General features: G+C 42.4%; 4 protein-coding genes and 1 pseudogene across 4 annotated transcripts in view; all 5 read right to left on the bottom strand.

The window, feature by feature from the left end:
• The window catches only part of LOC109463717 (low-density lipoprotein receptor-related protein 4-like), a 36,043-nt gene extending 22,176 nt beyond the window's left edge, over positions 1 to 13,867 (bottom strand). Inside the window, exons 1-5 of the mRNA XM_019760566.1 lie at positions 13,681 to 13,867; positions 11,822 to 12,067; positions 10,830 to 10,992; positions 1,457 to 1,584; positions 162 to 330 (exon numbers count right to left, since the gene is read on the bottom strand). Of these exons, the coding sequence (XP_019616125.1) occupies positions 162 to 330; positions 1,457 to 1,584; positions 10,830 to 10,992; positions 11,822 to 12,067; positions 13,681 to 13,822 (848 nt within the window). The 5' untranslated portion in view covers positions 13,823 to 13,867. The remainder of the gene's footprint in view (positions 1 to 161; positions 331 to 1,456; positions 1,585 to 10,829; positions 10,993 to 11,821; positions 12,068 to 13,680) is intronic.
• LOC109463829 lies at positions 3,504 to 4,727 on the bottom strand (annotated as a pseudogene).
• On the bottom strand, positions 4,681 to 6,516 carry LOC109463778 (multiple epidermal growth factor-like domains protein 10). Its single transcript, XM_019760637.1, has one exon. It carries the CDS (start codon positions 6,442 to 6,444, stop codon positions 4,693 to 4,695), a length of 1,752 nt encoding a protein of 583 aa, XP_019616196.1. The 5' UTR covers positions 6,445 to 6,516; the 3' UTR covers positions 4,681 to 4,692.
• A 1,439-nt stretch (positions 13,868 to 15,306) lies between the features above and the next one.
• LOC109463716 (folic acid synthesis protein FOL1-like) lies at positions 15,307 to 17,401 on the bottom strand. Its single transcript, XM_019760565.1, has 3 exons — positions 17,384 to 17,401; positions 16,897 to 17,082; positions 15,307 to 16,074 (listed from the first exon to the last, which is right to left on the bottom strand). The coding sequence occupies exons 1-3, from the start codon at positions 17,399 to 17,401 to the stop codon at positions 15,322 to 15,324; spliced, it is 957 nt and encodes a 318-aa protein (XP_019616124.1). The 3' UTR covers positions 15,307 to 15,321.
• Positions 17,402 to 19,171: 1,770 nt separating this feature from the next.
• The window catches only part of LOC109463715 (failed axon connections homolog), a 4,824-nt gene continuing 167 nt past the window's right edge, over positions 19,172 to 23,828 (bottom strand). Inside the window, exons 2-5 of the mRNA XM_019760564.1 lie at positions 22,364 to 22,503; positions 21,709 to 21,875; positions 20,286 to 20,488; positions 19,172 to 19,509 (exon numbers count right to left, since the gene is read on the bottom strand). Coding sequence (XP_019616123.1) covers positions 19,301 to 19,509; positions 20,286 to 20,488; positions 21,709 to 21,875; positions 22,364 to 22,503 — 719 coding nt within the window. The 3' untranslated portion in view covers positions 19,172 to 19,300. The remainder of the gene's footprint in view (positions 19,510 to 20,285; positions 20,489 to 21,708; positions 21,876 to 22,363; positions 22,504 to 23,828) is intronic.

Here is a 23,828-nt window from a genome sequence, read left to right as displayed (position 1 = left end):
CATCGAAACGTCGGCTCGTGAAAAATAAATGGTTGTGATCAAAGAACTTTGCTATTCATTCGTTTACCAACCTGATGAAATTATTTACGGATGCAATAAAGCATTCATAAGAATTTCAAATTATCCATTTAAAGGCAACGGAGGCAATAATAGACCCTTACACTACTACATAGGGTACATTCCAGGATGTCCAGTACATGTTCAGGTTATCCAAAGCCAGTCCAAAGAAGCCGGCCTGGCGAAACATGGTCAGATGTATCTGGTTCTGACCGGAAAGATCCACACTTTGTATGGTGCGATATGCCGCGTCACTCCAGTAAATTCTCTGCTCTGTTAGAATGATAAAAGACAGCAACATGTACATGGCTGTACACGGTATTTCTAGAAAATGTGATAAATTCCTGATACAGTATATTACTGTCAATATGTCTGGCAAGACCTCAAGGGCCCAAGACAGAGTTAGATTAGTATAATTAGTGTCTCTTAAAAGTTTATTCTTACACATCTGTTGCGCAATAAAGTTCTTCTTCTTCTTAATCACTTGGGAAAAAGGAAAACTATTCAACTCTAGTAACTTGGAACTCCAACTTAAACCTCTAATTACGAAACTACAGTAGGGCAATGCCCATTTGCATATGGAGGGATGAATAACTTTAACATACAATAAAAAGAAAGATATCACACAACTCACATCACTGAAATGTTTCAAATCTACCTTAAAATCTGCAAAATTCACATATACTGTAAGTTTTATTTGACCTCTGACTTCCTAAGTTAAGTCTGACCTGGACCTTTCTATTTTTGCTGTCGTATGATTTTTCCATGTAACACATGTATTTCTATGTATAGTTTCAGTAATTTTTCTTTATTTATGTATCAATCCTTTATTACTTAATATGTTAAATTTGGTCACATGCTTATTTCCTTTATTTATGCTGATGATTTTAATATTTTATATACTGGGCTCCACTGAAAAAAAAATCGCCAAAATTGAATGGGCCACCAAGTCATTTAGGAACTAAATAAGTAATATATATATTTTCAGTTCAGTTGTAATATATATTTTCAGTTCAGTTGTAATATATATTTCATATTAAATAAATAAACAAATAAATGAATAGAAATGAATCGGTGACATTCAAATGAATTTAAAAACTAGAAAGGTAATATTTGCAAAGCAAATGTATAATGTTTACCTTTGCATATGGTCTGCTCTGTTAATTCTTACTCAAATACATTCACATATATGGTGACAGGAGTCTAAATCCTACTATTAGTATCTAAATCCCTCCTACTATAAAATTGCGACATGATGTAATATAACCCAACACCAGTTACCATGGTCACAGATGTCTGGTTCAGGTCATTGACCAGGTCAGTGTTTGGAGAGGAAGAAGAAGAAACAGAGCAAGAACAGCATGTTTTCCTTCGGTAAACATAAAAAGGACAGACGAACCAATGTAGTCTATGGCGAGTCCTCGGGGTGTACCGAAGATGTAGCTGATGAGGACGACCCTGCCGGTTCCGTCCATCGCCGCTCTCTCTATTCTACAGTTCACTCCCCAGTCCGTCCAGAACATGTAGCTGCAGTTAGAAACAGCCACATCGTAACACACCAAACATCAGCCTCCGGTTTGATTCCGGAACTCCAGTGTAGTTGCAGACTAATACGCATATCTCGGCCATCGAGGTCTACTTGGGCATTAACCGAATTCTACAGAATCCTGGAAACTCGAGCCAGTATTCTGCAGAATTCTAGACTAGACCCAGAATTCTGGAACTAAAGCCAGAATTTTGGGAATTCCAGGTTCCAGGGCCAAAAAAAGGCCGCGCGGGCCCCTTTTTTGAATTGTGACCTAGGCTTTAAGCAACTGGCTTTCCGTCTGGGTTGGCTGCTGCTTAGGTTAGCTCAGCACTTGAAGGGCGCGGGCAGGTTCAAAGTGTGCGTCACAAGCCGATACGCCGACAGAGTTTTTGTTTTTGTTTAAAAATATTTTGTAGTGTGTACCTTCCATCAAACGTCTTTGCTTTTGGTAATTGTTAAGTACACCCTACTATGATTTTACCGCGTCGAAGTGAGTCACTTTGGGTCCTTAACTAAAACTGTTCTGCTACAGTACCGTTAGGTATTAACTATCGTGTCGGCAGAATGAACTGCACCTGCGCAAAACCCGGATTTACCAACGTTTTTCATTGGATGTTTGGTCAACGCTGCATCAGTATGTTGTCCGTTGCAGACGATATCTTTTCCTAACAATATTTAAAACTATGACAGGGCGTCCGTACGGACGGGGCGGCCGTATCAGTCAAATAAGCACCGTATCAGTCAATCTATTTATTAAGAGAATTATTAAGAGAAAGGCTGAGGAAGGAGGTATTCTAACAGAAGCAAAAGACTGGGTCCTGCAGGTTGACCTGGATAGGAAGCTGATCTTCCCGGTAGAGGTAGTGGCAACAAACCTCAGGCCAGACATGGTCCTATGGTCAAAGCAGAGGAAGAAAGTGGCCATGATAGAGCTTACAGTGCCATGGGAAGAAAAAGTAGAAGAAGCACATGAGAGGAAAGCACTGAAGTATCAAGACCTAGTGCAGTCATGTGAAGACAAGAGATGGAGAGCGATGTGCTTCCCCGTGGAGGTGAGAACGAGAGGTTTCATCTGCCAGTCAACATGGAGGCTGTTAGGAGCGGTAGGGGTGAAGGGTAGAAGAAGGAGGGAAGTGACAAAGAGAGTCGCAGAGGAGGCAGAGAGAGCATCCCGATGGCTCTGGGTCAAGAGCACAGATGGAGAGTGGAACCCGAAGAACCTTGGCTAGCAGTGTTTGGCCAGCACTGCTGCCTCGCCTTTCTGAGTGGGTCCTGCTATAGGGGGCGAAACGCATGAGGACAGAAGGAAACAGCTGAAGAAGCCAAGGAGCAGTAACTCACACTGTATTAGGTAAGATTGTGATCTAACCCTCATACAGGATGACAGAAAGATGTTTTAACCCTCAAACCATCGTATGTGGTCAAAACTGACCCCAGGCGTATATAAATATGTGCATTTCTTGTCAAAAACGAAATTCGCACTACAAGTTTGTACATTTTCTGAGATCGGACAAATGTTATCCTAGAGAGTTTATGCGAAGACCAAACGGACAGCGTGTGTGTGCATACATGTATGTGTGTGTGTGTTTGTGTGTGTGTGTGTGTGTGTGTGTGTGTGTGCGCGCGCGTGTGTGTGTGCGCGCGCGCGCGTGTGTGTGACTTTTCATAGGCTTTCATACAGTCGACTTATAGGACGAAGTTGCAGTTGGCCCTGGAGTATGCCAGTCGAGAGATATGCAGTATATAGTAAAGGGGATTCATTTCTCAAGCTAACCGACATCTCGCACACGCAGTCGTCCAACAGTAAGATATCAGGAGCCACATCGTTCCCGTTTAGAACTTTTATTCAGCCTGTCACACGACCGGTTTCGCCAGGGTGGCATCTTCAAGTGTACATAGAGAGGAATACATTTTAAAGAATGATTTTTTAAATCACAAAAACAAATATTCTAAGATATGAAATCTTCTTTTACTTGTTACACACAAAACAACTCAACAACAAAGAAAAGGTGCATTTTTATTTAATTATACTCTGAGTTCGTTAATGAAAGTTATGGTTAACTAAATGAGCAGCATGCCTGGGCGGCTTCAGTTGGTCAATATTCCTCCATAGTTCCTCAGGAGTCGGGCGCTTGGACGGGTCAACTATCCAGCATGACCTGATGATGCGGTACAGCGGCTGTGGACAGTTCTGTGGTTTCTGCAGACGGACTCCTTTCCTCAGTAGCTCCAGCATCGTGCAGACGTCCGGGTGCATGGGACCGCCAGCGTAGCGCGGCTCCTCCCCAAAGCTGGCGATCTCCCACAGCAGCACGCCGTACGACCACACGTCACTCTCACACGTGTACACCCCGTCCCGTAACGACTCCACGGCCATCCACTTCAGCGGCAACAGCTCCTCCTCCCCGCCCTGGTTAGTGCGTTCGTACACCGTCGACACGTACACGTCACGCGATAGTCCGAAATCCGCGATCTTAGCCACTTTTGTGTCGCTGATGACGACATTACGGGCCGCGATGTCTCGGTGCACGATCTTCAAACGTGCCAGCTCTGCTAACCCACAGGCCACGTCAGAAGCAAACCCGAGACGCTCTAACAGTTTTGTATGTCCTGTGATCTTACACTCCTCTCTTACAGTCCACAGGTACCGCCGTAAGTCTTCATTAGTAGCATACTCTACCACGATGTACTGAGGGTCAGAATTGGTAACAACGCCATAGAATTTCACTACGTTCGGGTGTCCTTCTTTGTCCTCATGGATTCTCGCGAGAATGTCCATTTCTCGGCGAAAGTCGCGGACAGCCGACGCCGTCATGCGGTCAGGCCGGATACTCTTAGCGGCCACCAGAACCTCGTAGCCTAATTCCGGCACGTGCAGTCTCCCTCGTACTACATGGCCGAACTCTCCCTCCCCGATCATGTGTTCGAAAGAAATGTCATCTTTGTCCACTTCCCAAGATGAAAGAGTTTCCATGACCGGCGTAAGTTCCATGTCAACAGTATATTTTGGACGCCGTCTACTGCGATGTACAAGGATTCCAGTCACGATGCAAAGAATTACAACGATGGTCGGTAGAACGGACGCCAACGCCACAACAAATATTTTACTATCCCTGGGTACATAAACGTCCTGACAAAACTCGCCAAACTCGTCCCGCCGCACAAATACAGCTGCCGTTCACCGCGTCACATGAAGCGTTGTTGAGGCAGTGACACTTCATGCTGCAGTTCCACCCGAATATGCCAGGTGCGCACTCGTGACAAAACTCGCCCCACTGTCCTTCAGCACAAATACAGTTGCCATTGACTGGATCACACAAGGCCTTGTTTTCACAATTGCACTTCATGCTGCAGTTCCACCCGAATGTGTCAGGTGCGCAGGTGTGCTCACACCTGTCTCCATGACGACCAGGCGGACACAGGCACCCCTCCCACCTGTCACACGTCCCTCCGTACTCACAGTCACACACCTGACTGCAAACATCTCCGTAACGGTTGGGCGGACATTCTTTAACGCTTAGTATAAACGTTGTATTGAAACGTTCACCATCTTCGGCCTTCACCAAACAAGTATATCTACCATTAGCTGATTCATATATCGGTTGAAACTTGACGGAGCTGTTCTGAACTGGCCCTTTTTCGATCATTTCCGTATCGGTATTTTTGTTTTCTGCCTCATAAAGCCACGTCATGTTAGCTACCTGGATGTGTGGAGCCAGGCAGGTCAAAGTCAGATTGGTGCCGATGTACTTCACAACTGAATCGCCAGGTGTCGCGATGATGACGACCTCGGCCCAGGGAATATCACAGGCCCTCCCTCTCCAGCCCGGACGGCACTTACAGGCACCGTTAAACCCATGGCAGCGGGCGCCGTTCTTACAAACACAGTCATGGTCACAGTACAGCCCGTACCTGCCCTCAGGACAGCCGGTAATGTTGTACTCAGCTGTAATTTCGGCAAGTACTGGGCCGTCTGAGAAAGAAACGTTTTTACCACAACGGATCCGATTGGATGTGGACCATACGTCATTCAATTCCGCAGCCACAACATAACGGACACTCTCGTCTATTTTAATCCGACTTTCCTGTACCCATCGGGGTAGGTTATTATCAAAGGAAATGTCCAAAAGCGTCATTTTACCAGCATCTTTCCGATTTTTGTAATGACACTGGACTTCAAGCCTTCCTGCTCCAAACCCATGTAGCCATGGAGCCAGGAATGCTTTCCTACCAATTAGAGTGGTCATACCGACCAGAAGTAGGACTGAGCAGTCATCTCTCATAACGACGACATTATTCACAACACTTGGATCACCGGTATGCCATTTGATCAAGTCGACGGCTGTTACGATGTGTTCACCGTTTAGGAAGGCATCCATGGTTCCGTCACTGGTTAGGACAGTGTAGTCCTCGGTCCCCCCTATGTCGGATAGAACAGGCGTTTCACAGCGTTTGTCATACAGCGGTGGGTATCCAGACACGTCCCTCACCGTGATAACAATGTTTATGAACCAATTTTGATTCTCTCTCGTATGTTCTACTTCCACAGACAGATTGTATCGCGAGTATAACTCAAAATCCAGCGGGGCAGCAACTGTTACTGTCAGGCTCGTGTTATGAACCTGGAAACGTCCGAAATCGTCCCCTCCGGTTATTCTAACTGACCACGATTGTAAATTCCCAGCGTAGGCCACGTTGGCAGTACTGCAGTTAACAAACTCTAGCGGACGCAGCACTTCACTTCCTGGGGATACATCCTCGGGGATTTCTATCAAGACGGAAATGTTCTGTTTTGGCTGGAAGCCAGAAACGTACAGCAACTGGACCAGCAGAAATGCACCGCAAGTACAAAGCGCCATTTTCTCAGGACTTGGATATCATGTAGATACCCGACCTGAGTTACACTAGCTATCCCTCGCTGTCAAGTGTGGTTGCTCGAAGCGTAAGGTAGCCAGGCTATCCTATGTCCGGATCCATAACAGTCCTTTCATGGTCACGGCACCTACACATGTAAGGAAGTTATTTTTGTGTTGCTTCTAGTAGTTTCTGTTCCTCTTTTTTTTCCGTGCCAAGAGCGCTCTTTCCTCTGCTATCTAGTAAAAACGGAACACAGTTTACTTGGTTAATTCCAGTCAGTTGTATACATTATGTGTTCCAAAAATTCATTATGTGTTTTGATGTACTCATACAAGCCATTCTATAATATGTGTAATAAATTGTGATGCTTTGCACGAGAAATACTAGTACCCGAAGTCGTACATGTACATGGCGCTAGAATAACAAGGATGGTACTGGTAGTTTAGTATTCGACGTTTTTTTTTCTTTGCTGAAATAGGACGTAGTTTAGCCATTGACTTATTTTTCTGAAATACAACGTATTTTGCTGTAATACGTCGTTTCCAGTTTTGACAGTAAATTTTGTAGGTTACTATAATACTGCTGAAATACGATGTATTTACACATATGTTGCTGAACGTAAAATAGGCCATCGACCAACCGCACGTTCACGGGTCGGACCTGCTAATTTTTGGGCCGCGAACTACACTTTAGCCTGGTATTGTAAATGTATGTTCAACCTACATATATATATATATATACGCAAGATATCTGAAACAAGAAAAAATGTGGCTCACCTTAAGAACTAATGTTCAAATTGTTCCGAACAACCCCAAAACTTATGGGGAAGTTGAAGGAAAATGTTGCTGTCAGCGAGGCGTGTGCGACTCCGAATGTTTCATTTCCGTCCTGTGACCCAGCAAGTTGGCGCATGCGCATAGACTCCGCAATGAGAAAGAACCAACAGTGTAAATATTCAATGACGATTTGAAAAAACAAAATCATTAAGATTTTGATTCAATATTGGCAATTTAGGCCATAACGTTTCGATTACTTTTGAACATTGACCATTTTCCAGTTTATTATGTTTTGCACCCCCATGGCATAGTGGACTGATCGACAGCATGGCCTTGAAAGACAAAACATGAAACCCCTCGGACAATTAGCCTCCTTCGCAGACTTTTAGGGGCAATAAGGTCGCAGCACACAGTATTAATGGGCGACCCCCGGGGTCTGTGACGCGGGTATAGAAAGTATAGTAGTACGGAGAATATTCTTGAAGGCTGGGCAGAAAGCCTGATAAGAGCGTCAGCCAGATGTAAATTGCGCTGTGTAGTGTAGGAATGTATCGGGTTTAACACAGTTTGACTTGAATTTTAAGGTTTTGCAGTTGGTGTATAAGTGCGCCGTATTACGCCGACAGAATTTTTTGGTTTCTAGATATTTTAAAGTTTGTTCCTTTTTCTCAAACATATTGGATTTTCGTATTTGTGAAGTGCACCCTACTAGAATTTTTACCGCATCGAAGTGAGTCATCTTTGGGTATAGAAATCCCCATAGGGCGAAAACTGTGTTCTGCTACCATAACCTCAATACCCCGTTGTGGGCACAATAACCAAGTTAAGACCTCCAGTTAAGTTTTGGGTTTTAATAGGACGTTTCTAGGTCTAAAATTTTCATTCATAATATGATAACAGCTTCTTTCCTTACCGCCTACCTTCAAAAAGGGTCGCAAACATTACTCGCATGTACATGTACTGAATAGCTGTACTGCGTCACTGAGTTATTCTGGCGTCCATGCTGTCATTATTTACAAAGTGACAGGGACGTTTTGCCCTTGGTAAGCGCTACAAAGAAAATATTTTCACGAAAGTCGAGCACAACGACAAACAAAGGACAACTTCTCTCATTACAATACCATTGACGCAACTTCAATAGGACGAAACCATTTATACCTACGGGAGGGTCATTACCAACACCACACCATTCTTGGTACATATACAATCTTAACTAGAGAAGTAACATTTGCAAAGCAAATGCATAATGTTTACCTTCGGGCATGGTCTGCCCTGTTAATTCTTACTCAAACACATTAACATACATGTACTACTAGTATATGGTAAGAGGAGCAGAGCAGACCATGAAATTGCAACATTATGTAACCCAACACCAGTCACCATGATGACAGACGTCAACAAATCATGTCATTGGTCAGGTCATAGGTCATTGTTTGGATAAGAAGAAGAAGAAACTGAGCAAAAACAATATGTTTTCCTTCGGTAAACATAATTAACATAAATTGTGCTAATGTAACAAAACGGAAATATCATGTTTTCATAAAAACTATTTGTAAAGACATATATGCGATTTAACAATTAGATGACTGGCATTATAGATACACGTAATACTGCCCGATTACTACATGTATGTTGAACATGACATATACTTATACTGGCAAAATTTCTATTTTGTGCCAAACTTTGTCTTCCAAAACATAAAGAGTGCATTAGAGTGACCAGATCACAGCAGAGTTATGTTCTAACGATCACAACGTCAAGTTCTAGTTTAACAAGGAAACTTTGTCACGTGTCCTTATAATAAGGAAGTAATGATACCAGTGCACGCAGTGGGTTATTCCCCCTCTACCTGTACCTAGTACTAGTCTAAATATAGCACATGGCATTCAAACGCACGTTCTTTTCACACTGGGCATTCCTTGCCTATTGTTTGTTTCGCATAACCGGTAAACCACCTTTTTAGGCGTAACATACCAGTTTTGTACATGAAAGTAGAAGCTGTGTATTAGACCAGACTGTACGGTCTGAACCACTCACACCGGGAATGTCCCCTGCTCTTTTCGATAAGTGCGGTGGGTTCTTCAACGTGCGTGGGGAGTGGTTCTCCCCAAACACGGGACCTCCATTTAACGTCCTATCCAAAGGACGTCCCTAACCGAAGCTAGCTACTCATTTGAGGGAAGCGAGGAAAGTCGTGTAAAGTGCCAAGGGCACAAGATCGGTGGTAGTGGGCAGGATTCGAACCCGGGACCTCTTGGGTGTATCTGAGCCGAACACTGCCGTTACGCCACACGACCCCATTAGGAGAATAAAAATCAATACCTCGATCCTGACTGCCCGTCACAATGAGCAGTTGAACAAATAATAACATGAAATTTAGTGGTTCGACCAATGTTAATGAGAGAGGGAGTAGCTGCATGCCATTTGAATATTGATTTGCTTTTCTTTGTTCTGTGGGATCTGTCTAAGCGCCGGGTAACAGGTGCCACAACCAAAGCAACAAGTGGGGTCGTGTGGCGTAGCGGCAGAGTACTCGACTCGGAACCCAGAGAGGTCCCGGGTTCGAGTCCTGACATGCCACCGATCTTGTGCCCTTGGGAAAGGCACTTTACACGACTTTCCTCACTTAACTCAAGTGAAAATGAGTATTGTCCTGTTCCGTATTTGTCCTCTGCGTTGACGATACAAAATATTAGTCGATATAACTTGAGTGTGCCGCCACCATGTCCAGTCATGAAATGTTGGAATGAAAAGAAAAAAAAAAAAAAAACTTGCGTGCTGTTTTGATCGTGACGTCATGCGTACGGTTCACTGAACGAACATAATAGCACGGCTTAGTAAGGCGATTGGGCTTTTGAGCGGAAGACTTCCTTGAGGGCATATCTACAGTTGACAGTGCTTTTTTGTACCTACAGGGAAACATTTTCACGCAATGGCGTCGCCTTCTCTCAGCCCCTTACGTTTCTTGTGCCGTTTGTGTCATTTATGTCAGTGGTGTATCTGTATCTGTAGCTGGTATAACCACCCTTCGGCGTAACACACCAGCTTCACAGGCACGCGGCGCGGCGGCAGCTAGCTACATCACACCGAACGAGTTACACTCAAACTTTGCACATTTAATTGAGTTGTTAAAAGCTTTCTAGTGATGTTGCCCCAACTGTATGTGCTTGGATATACGCGACGTCTCTAAAACAACAGCTGCAAAATCCCCAATTCACTATTCAATAATTTACCAACCTCAGGGGTGACAGAGGATACAGTGCAATTTTACGGAATACAATGCAATTTTACGGAATAAAGTGCAATTTTACGGAATACAGTGCGATTTTACTAGTATATAGTATACAGTACAATTTACGGAATACAGTGCAATCGCATTAGTATACAGTAGTATACCATTTGTACTACTATACAGTGCAATACTACTAGTAATTTTGCTTATACGATTGCACTGTTTTTCCGTAAAATTGCACTGTATTCCGTAAAATTGCACTGTATTCCGTAAAATTGTACTGTATTCCGTAAAATTGTACTGTATTCCGTAAAATTGCACATTATACTCTGGCACCCCTGAACCTGTTGAAATTATTTACGGATAAAAAAAAGATTACCCATTTGCAGGATCCACGACGATGTCCCCCAGTGTCCCCACGTCCTGTGACACCAGAGTCCGGACATACCGGCCGTCCAGCCGGGCCACAGAGACGGTCTCCGCGTGTCGGTCCGTCCAGAACATGTTCCCCCCGGGCAGGTCCAGTGTCAGGCCGTCCGCGGCTAGGGGAAAGACGGAGAGTCAACAAAACCTTAGGGAATATCTCTAAAAACTTTCGCAAACAAATTGGTAATATTTGAATAGTGGAGTTCTTTTCTTCACATCCAATTGTTTTACAATAGAACTTTATTGACAGAACAAAAAGTACAGCGACTTTCGTAAGGTCTAAGACTGCATGTAGATATACAGACAAATATACATGGGTACAAAGATATTAACCTACGTACGAAACAATAGATGAGTCAACTAATACTACTTGTTCTAAGGTCTAGACATTCTTTGATATATTTACCTATTTGTACACAGTTAGGGTTATTACCTTATAGGATGAAATTAAATTTATCTATTGCATGAAATGTAACACATTCTGTTGAGCAAGCGAAGAGAAGGTTGAACAGCTTTGTGCGTTTATCGCTATATAGTGTACAATTCAAAATAAAGTGTTGTTCGTCTTCAATATCATTGGGACAAAATGGACAAAATCTCTGGACGCGAGGGAGTTAACGTTTCGATGTCCGATGTTACTGGTTCACTGTGCACTGAAGCTACATGTAGGTGTTACTGTTAGTATTAATGCTGTCCCAATGTAACACCTAGGTCCAGTGCACAGTGAACCAGTAACACCTAGCTTCAGTGTACAGAAATCTTGAAGACCAAAATTAGATAAAATGTATTCTCTAGACTTTTAATCTATTCTTTTATCCTTCTATCCTATGTATTATGTTACTCAGTATAATATACATGAAACATCATACTTCGATTTATGCACTTAGCCCCATGGATATGAAAATGCAAATAAAGATTTATTATATATGAAGTTCTGAAACCTACTGATGACACCGCTGTCCACCAGTGTCTCCCTCCCGGAGCCGTTCCTGTGGGCCCGCAGGATGACTTCATCCCAGTAGTCGGTCCAGTACACGTGGTCGGACCGAGGGTCATAGCTGACGGCCTGAGGGTGCGTTACCGGTCCCAGCGGCAGGGGGCGCTTCGTACCGTCCGCCATGTTCACCTGCGTGATGCTGCCGAGATTGTCGTCTGCTACAAGCAGAAAATCTGCGGTAGACATGACTGGGACTGTACAGGATAACAGAATAAAGAACAATTTCTTTAAGAGGGTCGTGTGGCGTAACGACAGAGCATTCGGGTCGGAACCAGGAGGTACAGAGTTCGAATCCTGCCATGCAATCAAATTGTGCCCTCGGGAAAGGCACTTTATACACGGATTACACGAATTTTCGAATGCCTGTACTTCTGTTCATGCGCTTGTCTGCGTTTGTGGCGGCATTAAATAAGTTGCATCCGTCACTAGATCCCGTTGACTTGAAACTAGTCACGGAAGTGTCACGGAAATGAAAAGTAACCTACAGTGGGTGTCACTGAAAAATGTCCAGACTATGCATGATGAACAAAATAACTAATAACTGGTAGACGTCCCAATTACTAAGTACCTTATACCAGCCCAGAAGAGAACAAGAAATAGCCATGCCTTCAATTTAGCAAGTACCAGAGTTATCAACCAAGGACTAAGGTATTCAAGAATTTATTCTTTCCTAGAACTATTGCAGAGTGGAACTCGCTGTCACCAAGTACAGTAGGGGCATTATCATTAGATACCTTTAAACAGTGCCTAGAGTTAGATGTTTAAGGGTTAAGTGTAACAAGTCGATCGGTGTAATGTAGCCGGCTGCCGTCGCGCCGCGTGCCTGCGAAGCTGGTGTGTTACGCCGAAGGGCGGTTATACCGGCTATACAGATATAGATACAGATACAGACCTCAAACGGTGACAAAACAAATGTCAAGACAGGGTTGTCGAACAACCTCATGACATACATGTTTTCAATGGCACGTTTCAACGCCTTTTCTCTTCTCTTATTTATTTCAAGATTGTACTACTTTAAAGAAGGCATCAGTTGAAGAAAGCAAGTCTACACATAGGTGTATATTGCATACGTTTACATAGTAAATACGTTTAGATTCAGGCCTTTGTAAGATCACGTGTGACCCTATTTGACCCCTGAGTGTTCCACAAGGACAAATGCGTCACAAGTAAATTAAACATGTCTGACTGAATTAAATGTAAACACAAACATTAAAATAGGCTTAAAATGTTTTGTTTCCACACAAGTTATCGGCGATACAATAGAAAAAACGCTTAGCTAATATATCCTACGTCTATAAAGTGGCATGATGCATTGTATTTTGTTCGGTGACTGGTACACATTAAATGTACCAAATATTAATGTACCCTGTATCACCAGGTAGGGTTACTACTCCTATTGTCTTGTCTTACTGTAACGTGTTTGGCGTGTAAATGTTCCCTGGCAACAAGACCTTAACTTGTCTTAGCTTTATAGTACTAAGCTAGAGCATTGTGCACTTTGTGAATTGTGCCTCCTTGGTTTTAGACGAACAAATCAGTAGGCTCAAATGATATCTTAGTACTGTTATCTCAAAGCAGATCTAACGTTAGGAATTGGGCGTCACAGTGTCAATGTTTTAGCGTTTAGTATGTCCGAGTTGAAAATTAGTGGTGCACCTTTTTGGCCCAAAACTGGCACAGTAAAGAACGAATTTGTTAATTTTCCTGTGTCGTTGCGATTACAGAATGTGACTTGTTATTTATGACCCTAGACTATCTAAAATTTAGATTTCTATGAACATGTTTCGGTAAGAATTCGAGTACTCACCGCCCCAAAGAAGAACCAGGATTCCTATCGGTAGAAGCAAATGTCGTACTTTTCCATGCATTATGTCAGAAATGTTGAGATAAATATGTATGCCACGCTTTGGGGGCACTCTAATGGTGTGACAATGTTTACTAGTACCCATGTACAGTGATCGAAAACATGGATATGCCTTCGGGGCTTGAAACTTGCCTTTCTACCTAATTATGAACAAAACCTCTTTCATTGTGTATATCTTAGGCGGTAGCAAGTAAATTTTATGGATGACATCCTCCGCAGACTCCAAATCTAATGCGACAGAGAAAAAAACAATGAGTGCCAAAGATTCCTACATCTTTTTTAATTTTTACATCATAAGCCTTGTTAAATAAGAAATAGTATCATTGTGGTAAGTTTACTGCCAACTATTACAACATCCGCTACGGGGGCCGACATCGTCTACCAGATACCTTTGACCCAGTGTTTACGTCGAAAATCAAAGAAGCCACGTGACAAGCTTCACTGGGTCAGTCTACTGATGAAGACCAGTGTGACTGGTCGAAAGCTCTAGGTGAGAAAACTTTCTGTGTTGGATCTTAAGTTTAAACTCTAAAGATGAAACTTCCAACACAGATGAAACGTCATGATATTACAACATCCGTTGTCACTGAAACAACTATGTGAAAAATATAAGTTTTCAATCACCGTACAGATGGTATTGATTAAGTGGGAACATAACATAGCTTTCTCTTGTCTCCCATCTCCATATGTATCTGTCATCCACGTTACGGCATGACAAGACAAGACATGCCATTTGGGCCATTTTCGGCATGTTTACCACTGTCAGGTGCAAACAAAATTTCTGTTTTTTTTTTTAATTTAGGCGAAATTCAATGCGCGCGCTGATGTCATTCATAAAAATTACTTGCTGTGGCCTTGTCTATAAAAAATCACAACAAAATAGACGCAAATATCGCTAAAGTGTTTCTATAATGTTGTACAAAAAGTAGTCATCCAAACTTTCTTTCAAGTTTACATGGAAAACCTTGGATATTCTCTGAACACCTTAAATTCATGATCAGACCATTTACAGCCCCCTGCCGCCCAAAGTTATATTGCAGCGTTATTCTAATCTACGCATCTCACTGCAACCTTACCAAATAGGTCCACATAGCTTTACCGAAATCGTATAACATGATGATTGTGCCCAGTTAATGTCATATAGCCTCTACCAGGCTCCAGGAAGCGGCTGGAAAGTAGAAATTGGCCAAATAAACAAATGAATTGTCCACGCTAAGAAAACAGTTTGCCACTTTCTTTAGTGGGGCAACTCTTCTGGCGTATCATCTATACAGTGTTCAAATAGGAAAATACATTAATGAATGTTTCGATCTTAGAGAACACATGTTAGAGAATAGTTAACCTTTACTGTTACAGCATACATATACTCTGTACGTAAGATGACGTTATTCACACATGTATTTAGCTTTGTTAGATCTTAAGTTAAGTTGTAGAAGACCATGCAAAAGTCCCTGTACTTTTTTTTGTTGTGTCAATAAAGAATCTATCTATTTGGCCAATTTCTACTCTTTCCAGCCACTTCCTGAAGCCACGATAGAGGCTATTTGTAAGTGTCATCCACAAAATCAAGTCAGTCTGGCCTATTTAACGGAAGAGTTCCACGATTGGGAATGTATTAGCATAATCCTCGCGGCCCGTTATGTCCCTGGCGATGGAGGATAGCGTGCTGCCATTGGTTGGATGCCTCAGGTGGGGAGAGATCTCAGCCAATGGAACGGCCACATGAGCAAACCTAAGGATGTCTGGGTCGGGCACGTTCTTCCTTGTGATGACGTGGCCGTTAGGCGAGCTGTGATTGGTCCCTTCTTTATCGATGCTGACGTGGCCGTTAGGCGAGCTGTGATTGGTCCCTTCTTTATCGATGCTGACAACGTTAGGCGAGTTGAGATTGGCCCCTTCTTCATCGATGCTGACAACGTCGTATTCCAACACTTCTGACCCCCAGAGAGAGATGTCGATGTCGACTGTACGGGGCCCGTGTTTGTTGTCAGGGTCTCGCACGCGCAGCAGCTCATTTTCAATCCCCGACGTGAAGGTTTTCAGTTGTGTTGGCGACATTTCCGTCAGGATTTGGACCGCCATGTTGACGATATCCGGCTGGTTAGTTTGCAGCTGAGGCGGGGTAAGGAATGGTGAAGACATCTTGAGCACCAAGACTTTCTTCTTTAAGAAGGCGATGGCGTCTCTCAGATTCTTTCTAGGCTGGATGTTAGAGCCGAGGGAGAGATGGACCACGCTGTCGTTAAAATCCTCCGGTGTTCTCTTTATCTCGACACCGACGGAGTTACAGAAATGCGCGGCCAATGGTTTGTGGACTCGGACTTGGACCCACGGTACCTAGACATTCAAATGAAGCACATATGATGAGAAAGTAGGTAAATATATGAAATATTGTTTTTATCAGAAAAAATACCGAACCTCTTTGTAATACTTTATCAAAGACTTGTGCTAGCCCTTGTTGTTTGAGTAATTAGGATATGTTAGGTTTTATTCTAAATTAGGTCTTATTGAACACATTTATTTTATTGCTTTTTTTAATGTTTTATTGCTATCCATTGCACCATGTGCAATATTATTGTGTGCAATAAAGTTCTTTTGAAGTTCTTCTATGAAATGCTATATTTCGTTCTGTAGTATGTCCCACTTCAATGATCACCAGCAATACGTTAGATTGAAGTAAATTTATTTTCTAATTTGTTTGAACCATTTGTAATGATAAGAGGCTATATATGCAGACGTTTCTGTTAGTTTGAAACACGTTCAAAAGCTCCCAACATACAATAGCCTGAAAAGCAGTGCGTCAAGCACTGAGTGTGTACACGCTGTATTTATTAGATTAAACAGAAATAATTTAAAATAAATAAATAGAGAAGTAACATTTGCAAAGCAAATGCATACTGTACAGCGTACCTTCGGGCATGGTCTGCTCTGTTGATTCTTATTCAAACACATTCACATACATGTACTACTAGTATATGGTGACAGGAGCAGAACAGACCATGAAATTGCAACATTATAACCCAACACCAGTTACCATGGTGAAAGACGTCAACAAATCATGTCATTGGTCAGGTCAGAGATGAAGAAGAGGAAGAAACTTAGCAAAAACAATGTTTCCTTCGGTAAACATAAATAGCTACACACTCAAACAACCAGTACCTTGTATAGAGCGATACAAATCCTGGCCACATCAGTCGACAGTTTCTCCACCAAATTAAAACATGTTGACTCCACGTAATTGATGACGTCTTTCCAAACATCACTGTAGTTCACGGAATCGCTGACGTCATCGCTTTTTCCCGCCATGCGGACATCGCAGCCCAGACGAAGACTGATGACGACATCCTTCAAGATTCAAGATTCAAGATGGATTTATTGGTTCTTCGCAGTTAAAATAAACTGAATTGTAGACCAATTTACAAAAACAGTAGTATATTAAAAACTACAGGTTTGCAATCAATATGGGCGTACGATTAACAAACCAATAAAAATACATGTTCAATACATTATAAATTTCCCTGACAGCATTTGATACAGAAACAGTGTACTACATTTAAAAAGACAACAGTCAGGGGTTCAGTCCATAGTTATTGAGGAGCTGGACCATAAACGGTATAGGCGAGTTCTTATATCTATTCGTTCTTGCTCTTGGGCAGTCTAGCATCTCGCTGTTTCTAGTACTACGGCCAGTTATTTGTGATCTCTGTGGAGGTAGCCAGTCTCTGTACTCTGACCTCACAAGTGTCCTAGCAAACTTCACACACCTGTTTTGTTCCAATCTCGTGTTGACGAAAGCCAATCACTGTGCGGCATCGCAGGTCGTCTATTCTTATAACGTCATAGCCTCCTCGACTGGGAAGCTTACAAGTACCGCGGGACATCTGTAAATTAATATTTTTAATAAGAGGTAAAATGGACTAGAAAGACCAATATTTGCTCGGGAGCAAATGCAGCAGGTGGCTTCACCATATCCCCCATACCAAAAATGAACCTACCGCCTCTAGTACAAATGGACTGTTTTTTAACCCTCAACAGAACACCTTCCCGGACTGATTAATCTGTACACCTGGGGTACACCATTCTCTGAAAACTTGGTAGACATACGATGAGTGCATAAAAACATATAAAAACGGAAATAAGGTAATGTATAAGAACGCCAGTGTATCCATTACGATCAAAAGCCGGCTGGGGTCCGCGCGGACCCCAAAAGAAAATCAGATATAATTTTTTTTATAAATGGTAGAAACGGAGTTTTCTGCACTGTATTGAGAGACAAATTTGTGGGTGACAATTACCTAAAATTTCAGAAAAAAATCTTTAGAAACAAAAAAGATATTACAGAATATATAGTGCTGGGGTCCGCGCGGACCCCAGGTGTACTGTTTAGGGTTAAATCACCCCTGTCCCAAAAGTCTTTACCCGCTTTAAAGAAATGGAATCTTCCATCGCCTTCTTCTGGTCTATTCTTATGACATCATTGCCTCCTCCACTGGGAAGCTTACAAGTACCGTGGGACATCTGGACATTAATGAATAAAAATACTTCAAGTTAGGCAATGATAATTTGATTAACGTTATATGGATGACATCCTCTGGGAACCCCTAAACTAATGCGAGCGTGCGAATAAAAAAAAACGTTTGGCAAAATACGGTTGCTTTTATTATGAAATCTACGTGGTCATGAAGGTCATGAGTAACTGCTTTTTAACATATATATGAACTGCTACGTGTACTTACCTTGCACGCACTTACTTACCTTACTACGTTTTGGTGGTGTCAAACTTTCACACAGTACGTCAGATCAGTGCATGCATGGTTCCGGTCACGTCATCTACATATTACTCTAATCACGTTTACACTCACGAAGACATAAGGGACCGTCACATTGCCAACTACCTTTGGATGACCTTGGTGATCTAAAAACGGCACATAATCGAACGAAAATCATCCGCCTTACAGCCGACAACATGTATGTATACGGACCACCGCTGTTTTTGCTTACATCATATACATGTAAATTATTTGAAGAGATATGCAAATACTCAGCCGGCCGACGGTTGTTGATAGCATCAATCATAGTCACAGAGAAGATAGGGCCGATGTCATCATTTTACTCCATGTCCCATGGCGCACGTGTAGTTACTCAGGCCACTGCAAGTAGATTTTATGGGTGACATCCTCCGCAGACTCCAAATATAATGCGATAGGGCTAAAAAAAACAAGACGGGCTAAAAAAAAAACAAGATTCCTACATTTTCAAACTTTGACATCATAAACTTTATTAAACAAAAAATAGTACAATACGATAATCGTATTGATGACGACTATACTATCCACACGGTCTAGCTTAAAAAAAGTACTGCTCTGTTTATTCTTAAGAAGACATATTTACTTTTGCCAGACTCTCCGACTCTGTACTACAACTTGAAACATTTGCTACAGCACCACATATGGTGAAATATGTTTGAAGAAGAATTATAGAAAATGTTTTTTCTTCAGTAAAGTAGACATTGACACAAACAAGGTTTGTAATATTAAGTTAACGCTGCAACGATGACACGTTCTTATTGGTTGGTATTTCCAGTCAGCTGATCCCAATCTGACCAATAGCGGTCCTTGATACGGTTGCAGTGGGCCAGCAGGTTGGGACAGTCCACAGTGACAATCCTGTGCAGGTAGGACCCGGATGTTGTCCAAACAATCTCTGACAGCTGACCGAACACTGCTGCATCCACCTCAGTAGGCTCCTCTCCCATCAGATACGGTTTGGTACCTGACAAAAACAAATAAAAGTTGTTATTATGCATTATCATATAGCCAAAAGGCGCATCCTCGGTGTATATGGTGATATATTCCCTGATCAGGTGCGATAACTACCTCATAAACCACCTCGTTCGCTTCGCTCACTTGGTGGTTTATTCGGTGGTTATCGCACCTGACCAGAGATTATCTCACCATATACACCTCGGGTTAACCTTCAATATCATGCTGGGATGGGCATAATACACAATAAGCTGTACGCTAATATGCTTGGTGCACATGTGCAGTACTACTAGTGCCAAAGTAGTGCCATTAAAGCTGCATTATGGTATAAGGACGATACAAAAAGTCAACTTTCTGGTCGTTTCTTACAAAGTTAGTTGAACCCTACTCCATTGCAAATACATGTATGTCTCATTCTGGAAGTGGAGTTGACAAAATATGACACCTTACAGGTGTGTTGGAAAGCTACATGTTGCTGGAAACACAGCTGTCAGCCATGTTTGTTTACATTCTGGTATTTTGTGGTGGTACCACAAACTTAGTGTGCCTCTTGTGGGCTATTTTAGAGCCATATATATCAGAGCCGATGGGTAAATACACAAATATGTTAAAAAGTAGAAGTAAGTGCCAATCACATAAAGAAGACTTTTTCAATTAAAATGTTTCATTTTCAATGCAAAAATGTTACACAATGTACCCGTTTAAAAACTTAAGGAAATGTTTGCAAGCGTCGTGGGGAAGGTTCTGAATATATGATAGGGGCTTCATAGGGGTTTGCAAGCGTACCGAGAAAGGCTGAGATGGCATTGAGGTCTTTTTCTATGATGCCTTCGATCTGTTCCCTGGAGTGACGCCCGATGCCGTGAGCCATAAGCTTCTGTCTGGTGTTGCTTCTTGCACGTCTCAGAAAAATCATGACGATCCACGGAACCTCGAACAGTTCCTGCAGTTTGTCAAAGTTGTCTATCCACCTGTATTGGGATAGTCCCCTAAATAGAGGGACAACAAAGCAGTTTATATTTAATTTAGTCTTTAGCCCGTGTCACGCATAACAGACTATGGCCTCTCAAAAAGAAGCCAACGCCCCCCCCCCCAAACCAACCATGGTTAGGAGTTAGAAGCAAGGATATTATTAGGTCGACTGTGGTTGGCTTGTGTTGAATGACCAGGTCCGCTACTGTTCACCAGCCGAATGTTTCAAAATATTTAAAACCTTGGACGGGAGGTTCGGCCATATGTTCGGGAATAGGTTGGGGCGTGGTCGCCATTAAAGTTTGACTCAAATTTAACTCAAATTCTATTCTGTTTATCCTAAATCTGGTCAGACTGCTCACAAACTTGAATATGTGACATGGGGCTTTAAACAGTTGGTAATTCAGGTAACAAATTCTATTTTGCCAAAAATCACAAGAAATAATGTCATTTCTTTCTACATGCATCACGTACGATATGAATTTAAACAAACATGTGATTTTCGTCCGCAAAAGAAGAAGAGAGAGGGCCTAGGGATAGTGGACATATCCCTATGCACACATGCACGATGCTATAAAATACGATAGGAATATACCTACTTATTAGATGTAAACCGACCTTTTTAATCTTAAAAGACTGCAAGGTCAAAACGCGAGTCCGTCATATAACCATGGCTACTTAACTTTATAAAAAACGTGGCCTTGCTGTGTAACATGCGATAACTACGAAGTAAGATCGCTACTAATGATAAAAGTTTCGTGAAGACGGTGGTTTGTTTGCCAGTAAGGCCACACTGATTTAATTTTATGGATAACTTACGCGCGCGCATTGATTTTCGCCTGTTCTCAAAAAAAGAAACATCACGTCCCCCCAAGGCTCTGGCCTTCCTCTAGGCCTGAGTAGTCCATGGTAGTTAGCGACAACACGGAGCCGGTGGTATAACCCTGGAGGATGGCACCGATGGCACAAAAGCTCCACGACTCAAGAACTCAGTACATACGTACAGTGCCGATTCATAAATTCCGCAAAAAGCCATGTACCGGCTTGTCGTAAACGTCGCTATGTACTGACGTAAATTCACAACACCAGCTTCGTATTCCTATGGTTTAGTGGCATTTTAATTTTTGGCCGGAATCTTTTTCTATTTGCCTACGCGCACTAGTTTGGGGGGTCTTCCGAGGATGCCATCCATAAAATTAACTCGGTGTGGCCAAATTGAATGTAAAAGGTACTGTACCAGTAAGTGTTCTCCTCCACCATCTTAGTGAAGGCCCTGCTGACAGCCTTGTCTGCAGCACTCAGGGACTGGTTCAGGTCCACACCTTTCTCCCTGTTCAGAAACTCCAGGATGAGACCAGAATCTCCCATGGCTTCACCGTTGTACTCAATCCACGGGATTTTACCCTGACAATATTTAGGTTTTGATTCTCAACAATGTTTCATCCCAAAATAATGATCAAAAACAAAAAAAAACTGAATTTTACGGATTATCTTTGGAGGCATTCTATCTGATCTGATATAGTCTTTACCAGTCTTCAGGAGGCGGCTCAAAAAAGTTGAAATAGGCCAAATAGAGAGATAACATGTCGGGGGAGTTGGTCCGCGGTAGACCAAACAGTTCTCTCTACCGGACCAACTCCGGATCCCCTGGCATGATATCTCTATATTTGGCTAGCTGATTTCTACTCTTTTCAGCCGCCTCTCGAAGCCTGGTAGAGGCTATATCAGATATACTAAAGAAGGCAATCGTAGTACACACAAACACAAAGTGACACATAAACATACGTACAAGTAAACACAAACACGAATTTTCAATCAGACATGACTGGGCACACCCACAAGCGAAAACGATGTACTTACTACAGTGAAGTAAAAAAAAACAAGAAACAAACCTTTGGGCCCATACTCCTCCCATATATAGTCTCATGCGGAATATCAGCCATACGCAGATATGTCTCCAGCTTCATACCAAATGGTGTCAGACATGGGATCGCCTTCACTGGCGGTGTGACGTGTACGTACACTTTTCCTTCTAAACAAGAAGTGAAAAGTCAAAATTGTAACATGATTCATAGATTAAGGTTACAAATTAAATATGCAAAATATATTGTACATAGACGATACTATACACATGCTAGCTTAGGCCACAACAAGTAATATTTATGGATGACATCAACGCGCGCTTTAATTTTCGCCTGATTTTGGAGAAAAAAAAGAAGAAATTTTGTTGCCTTCTGACAGTGGTCAACATGCCGAAAATGGGCAAAGATGTCTGTTGCCATGCCGGAAGGTGGATGGCAGATAACTTTCCAGAGAGGAGACAAGAAAAGGCTCTGATTTAATGTTTTGTTTCTTACTTTGATGCAGTGATATGTGATGCTGGCTGTGTATATGTGATGTTCCTACTGAATCGAAACCATTTGTACAATGATTGAGTCAACATTTGAAAATGTAGGAACCTTGTTTTTTTCGGCCCGCCTTGTTTTTTTTTTCGCCCGCTCGCATTAGATTTGGAGTCTTCTAAGGATGTCATCCAAAAAATTCACTTGCTGTGGCCTTAGTACTGCAGACGACAATAGCTTATTTTCTATTAAGCTATTGACGATAGTAGAAATTGATAAAAACTGCAAAGTAGCATTCAAGGTCACTAGAAAGCTGACCGGCTTTGTTCCCTGCAAACGTCCTTGGGAACGTTGACCTTTGACACGATAAACAGGTGTAAGGTGTCTCACATTTGGTCCGTTTACATTGTCTTACTATTAGTAAATACATTAGATATTTACATGTAGGTGGTCACGAAGGTTAATGGTATAAGAATGAACTGTTATCAAATGCCCATACCAATGTCTGTTAGCAATCCTTTGTATCTTTAATTTGTTCAATCATGGAGTTAAAAGACTGTCACCGTAGCAAGCCAAGCCCCCGTCACACACAGCCGAAAATGGCCTTCAAACGCTGCCCCCCTCCCCCCAACCATGTTTGGAGTAGGTCGATCGGGTACAAGGTGGGCTGTGGTTGGCTGGTATACGGTGAAGTTGGTTACTGGTTGGCTGCGCCAGCCAAATGTTTGAAACATTTAATCATTGAGTTAAGTTACAGGGAATTTTAATTTAGCGAACGGAAGGTTCGGTCATAGCTGGCTGGTGTTCGGTTGTAAGTCAGCAGTGTTAGGGGCCAAATTTGATATGTCATATGATTCAAATAGAAAGGTAGCCCTAGCTCTGTTTAGATAGGTTTAGATTGCTTCGAAAATACAAGCAACCTTGGTTTCTTTGTGGTCGTGGGGAAGGTTCTGAATATATGATAGGGGCTTCATACGATATGGTAGGAATCAGGACCCCCCCCCCCCCCCTTCAA

The sequence above is a fragment of the Branchiostoma belcheri genome, unplaced genomic scaffold (assembly GCF_001625305.1).
Source record: "Branchiostoma belcheri isolate BF01 breed outbred unplaced genomic scaffold, Haploidv18h27 scaffold13, whole genome shotgun sequence".
Taxonomy (NCBI): Eukaryota; Metazoa; Chordata; class Leptocardii; order Amphioxiformes; family Branchiostomatidae; genus Branchiostoma; species Branchiostoma belcheri.
This window is presented reverse-complemented; position numbering and strand designations above follow the sequence as displayed.

Coding starts and splice junctions, on each gene's coding strand:
- LOC109463778 (XM_019760637.1), bottom strand. CDS start 6,444: ATGGCGCTTTGTACTTGCGGTGCATTTCTGCTGGTCCAGTTGCTGTAC.
- LOC109463716 (XM_019760565.1), bottom strand. Junction 16,075..16,896: donor TTTGTATCGCTCTATACAAG/GTACTGGTTGTT, acceptor TTGAATGTCTAG/GTACCGTGGGTCCAAGTCCG.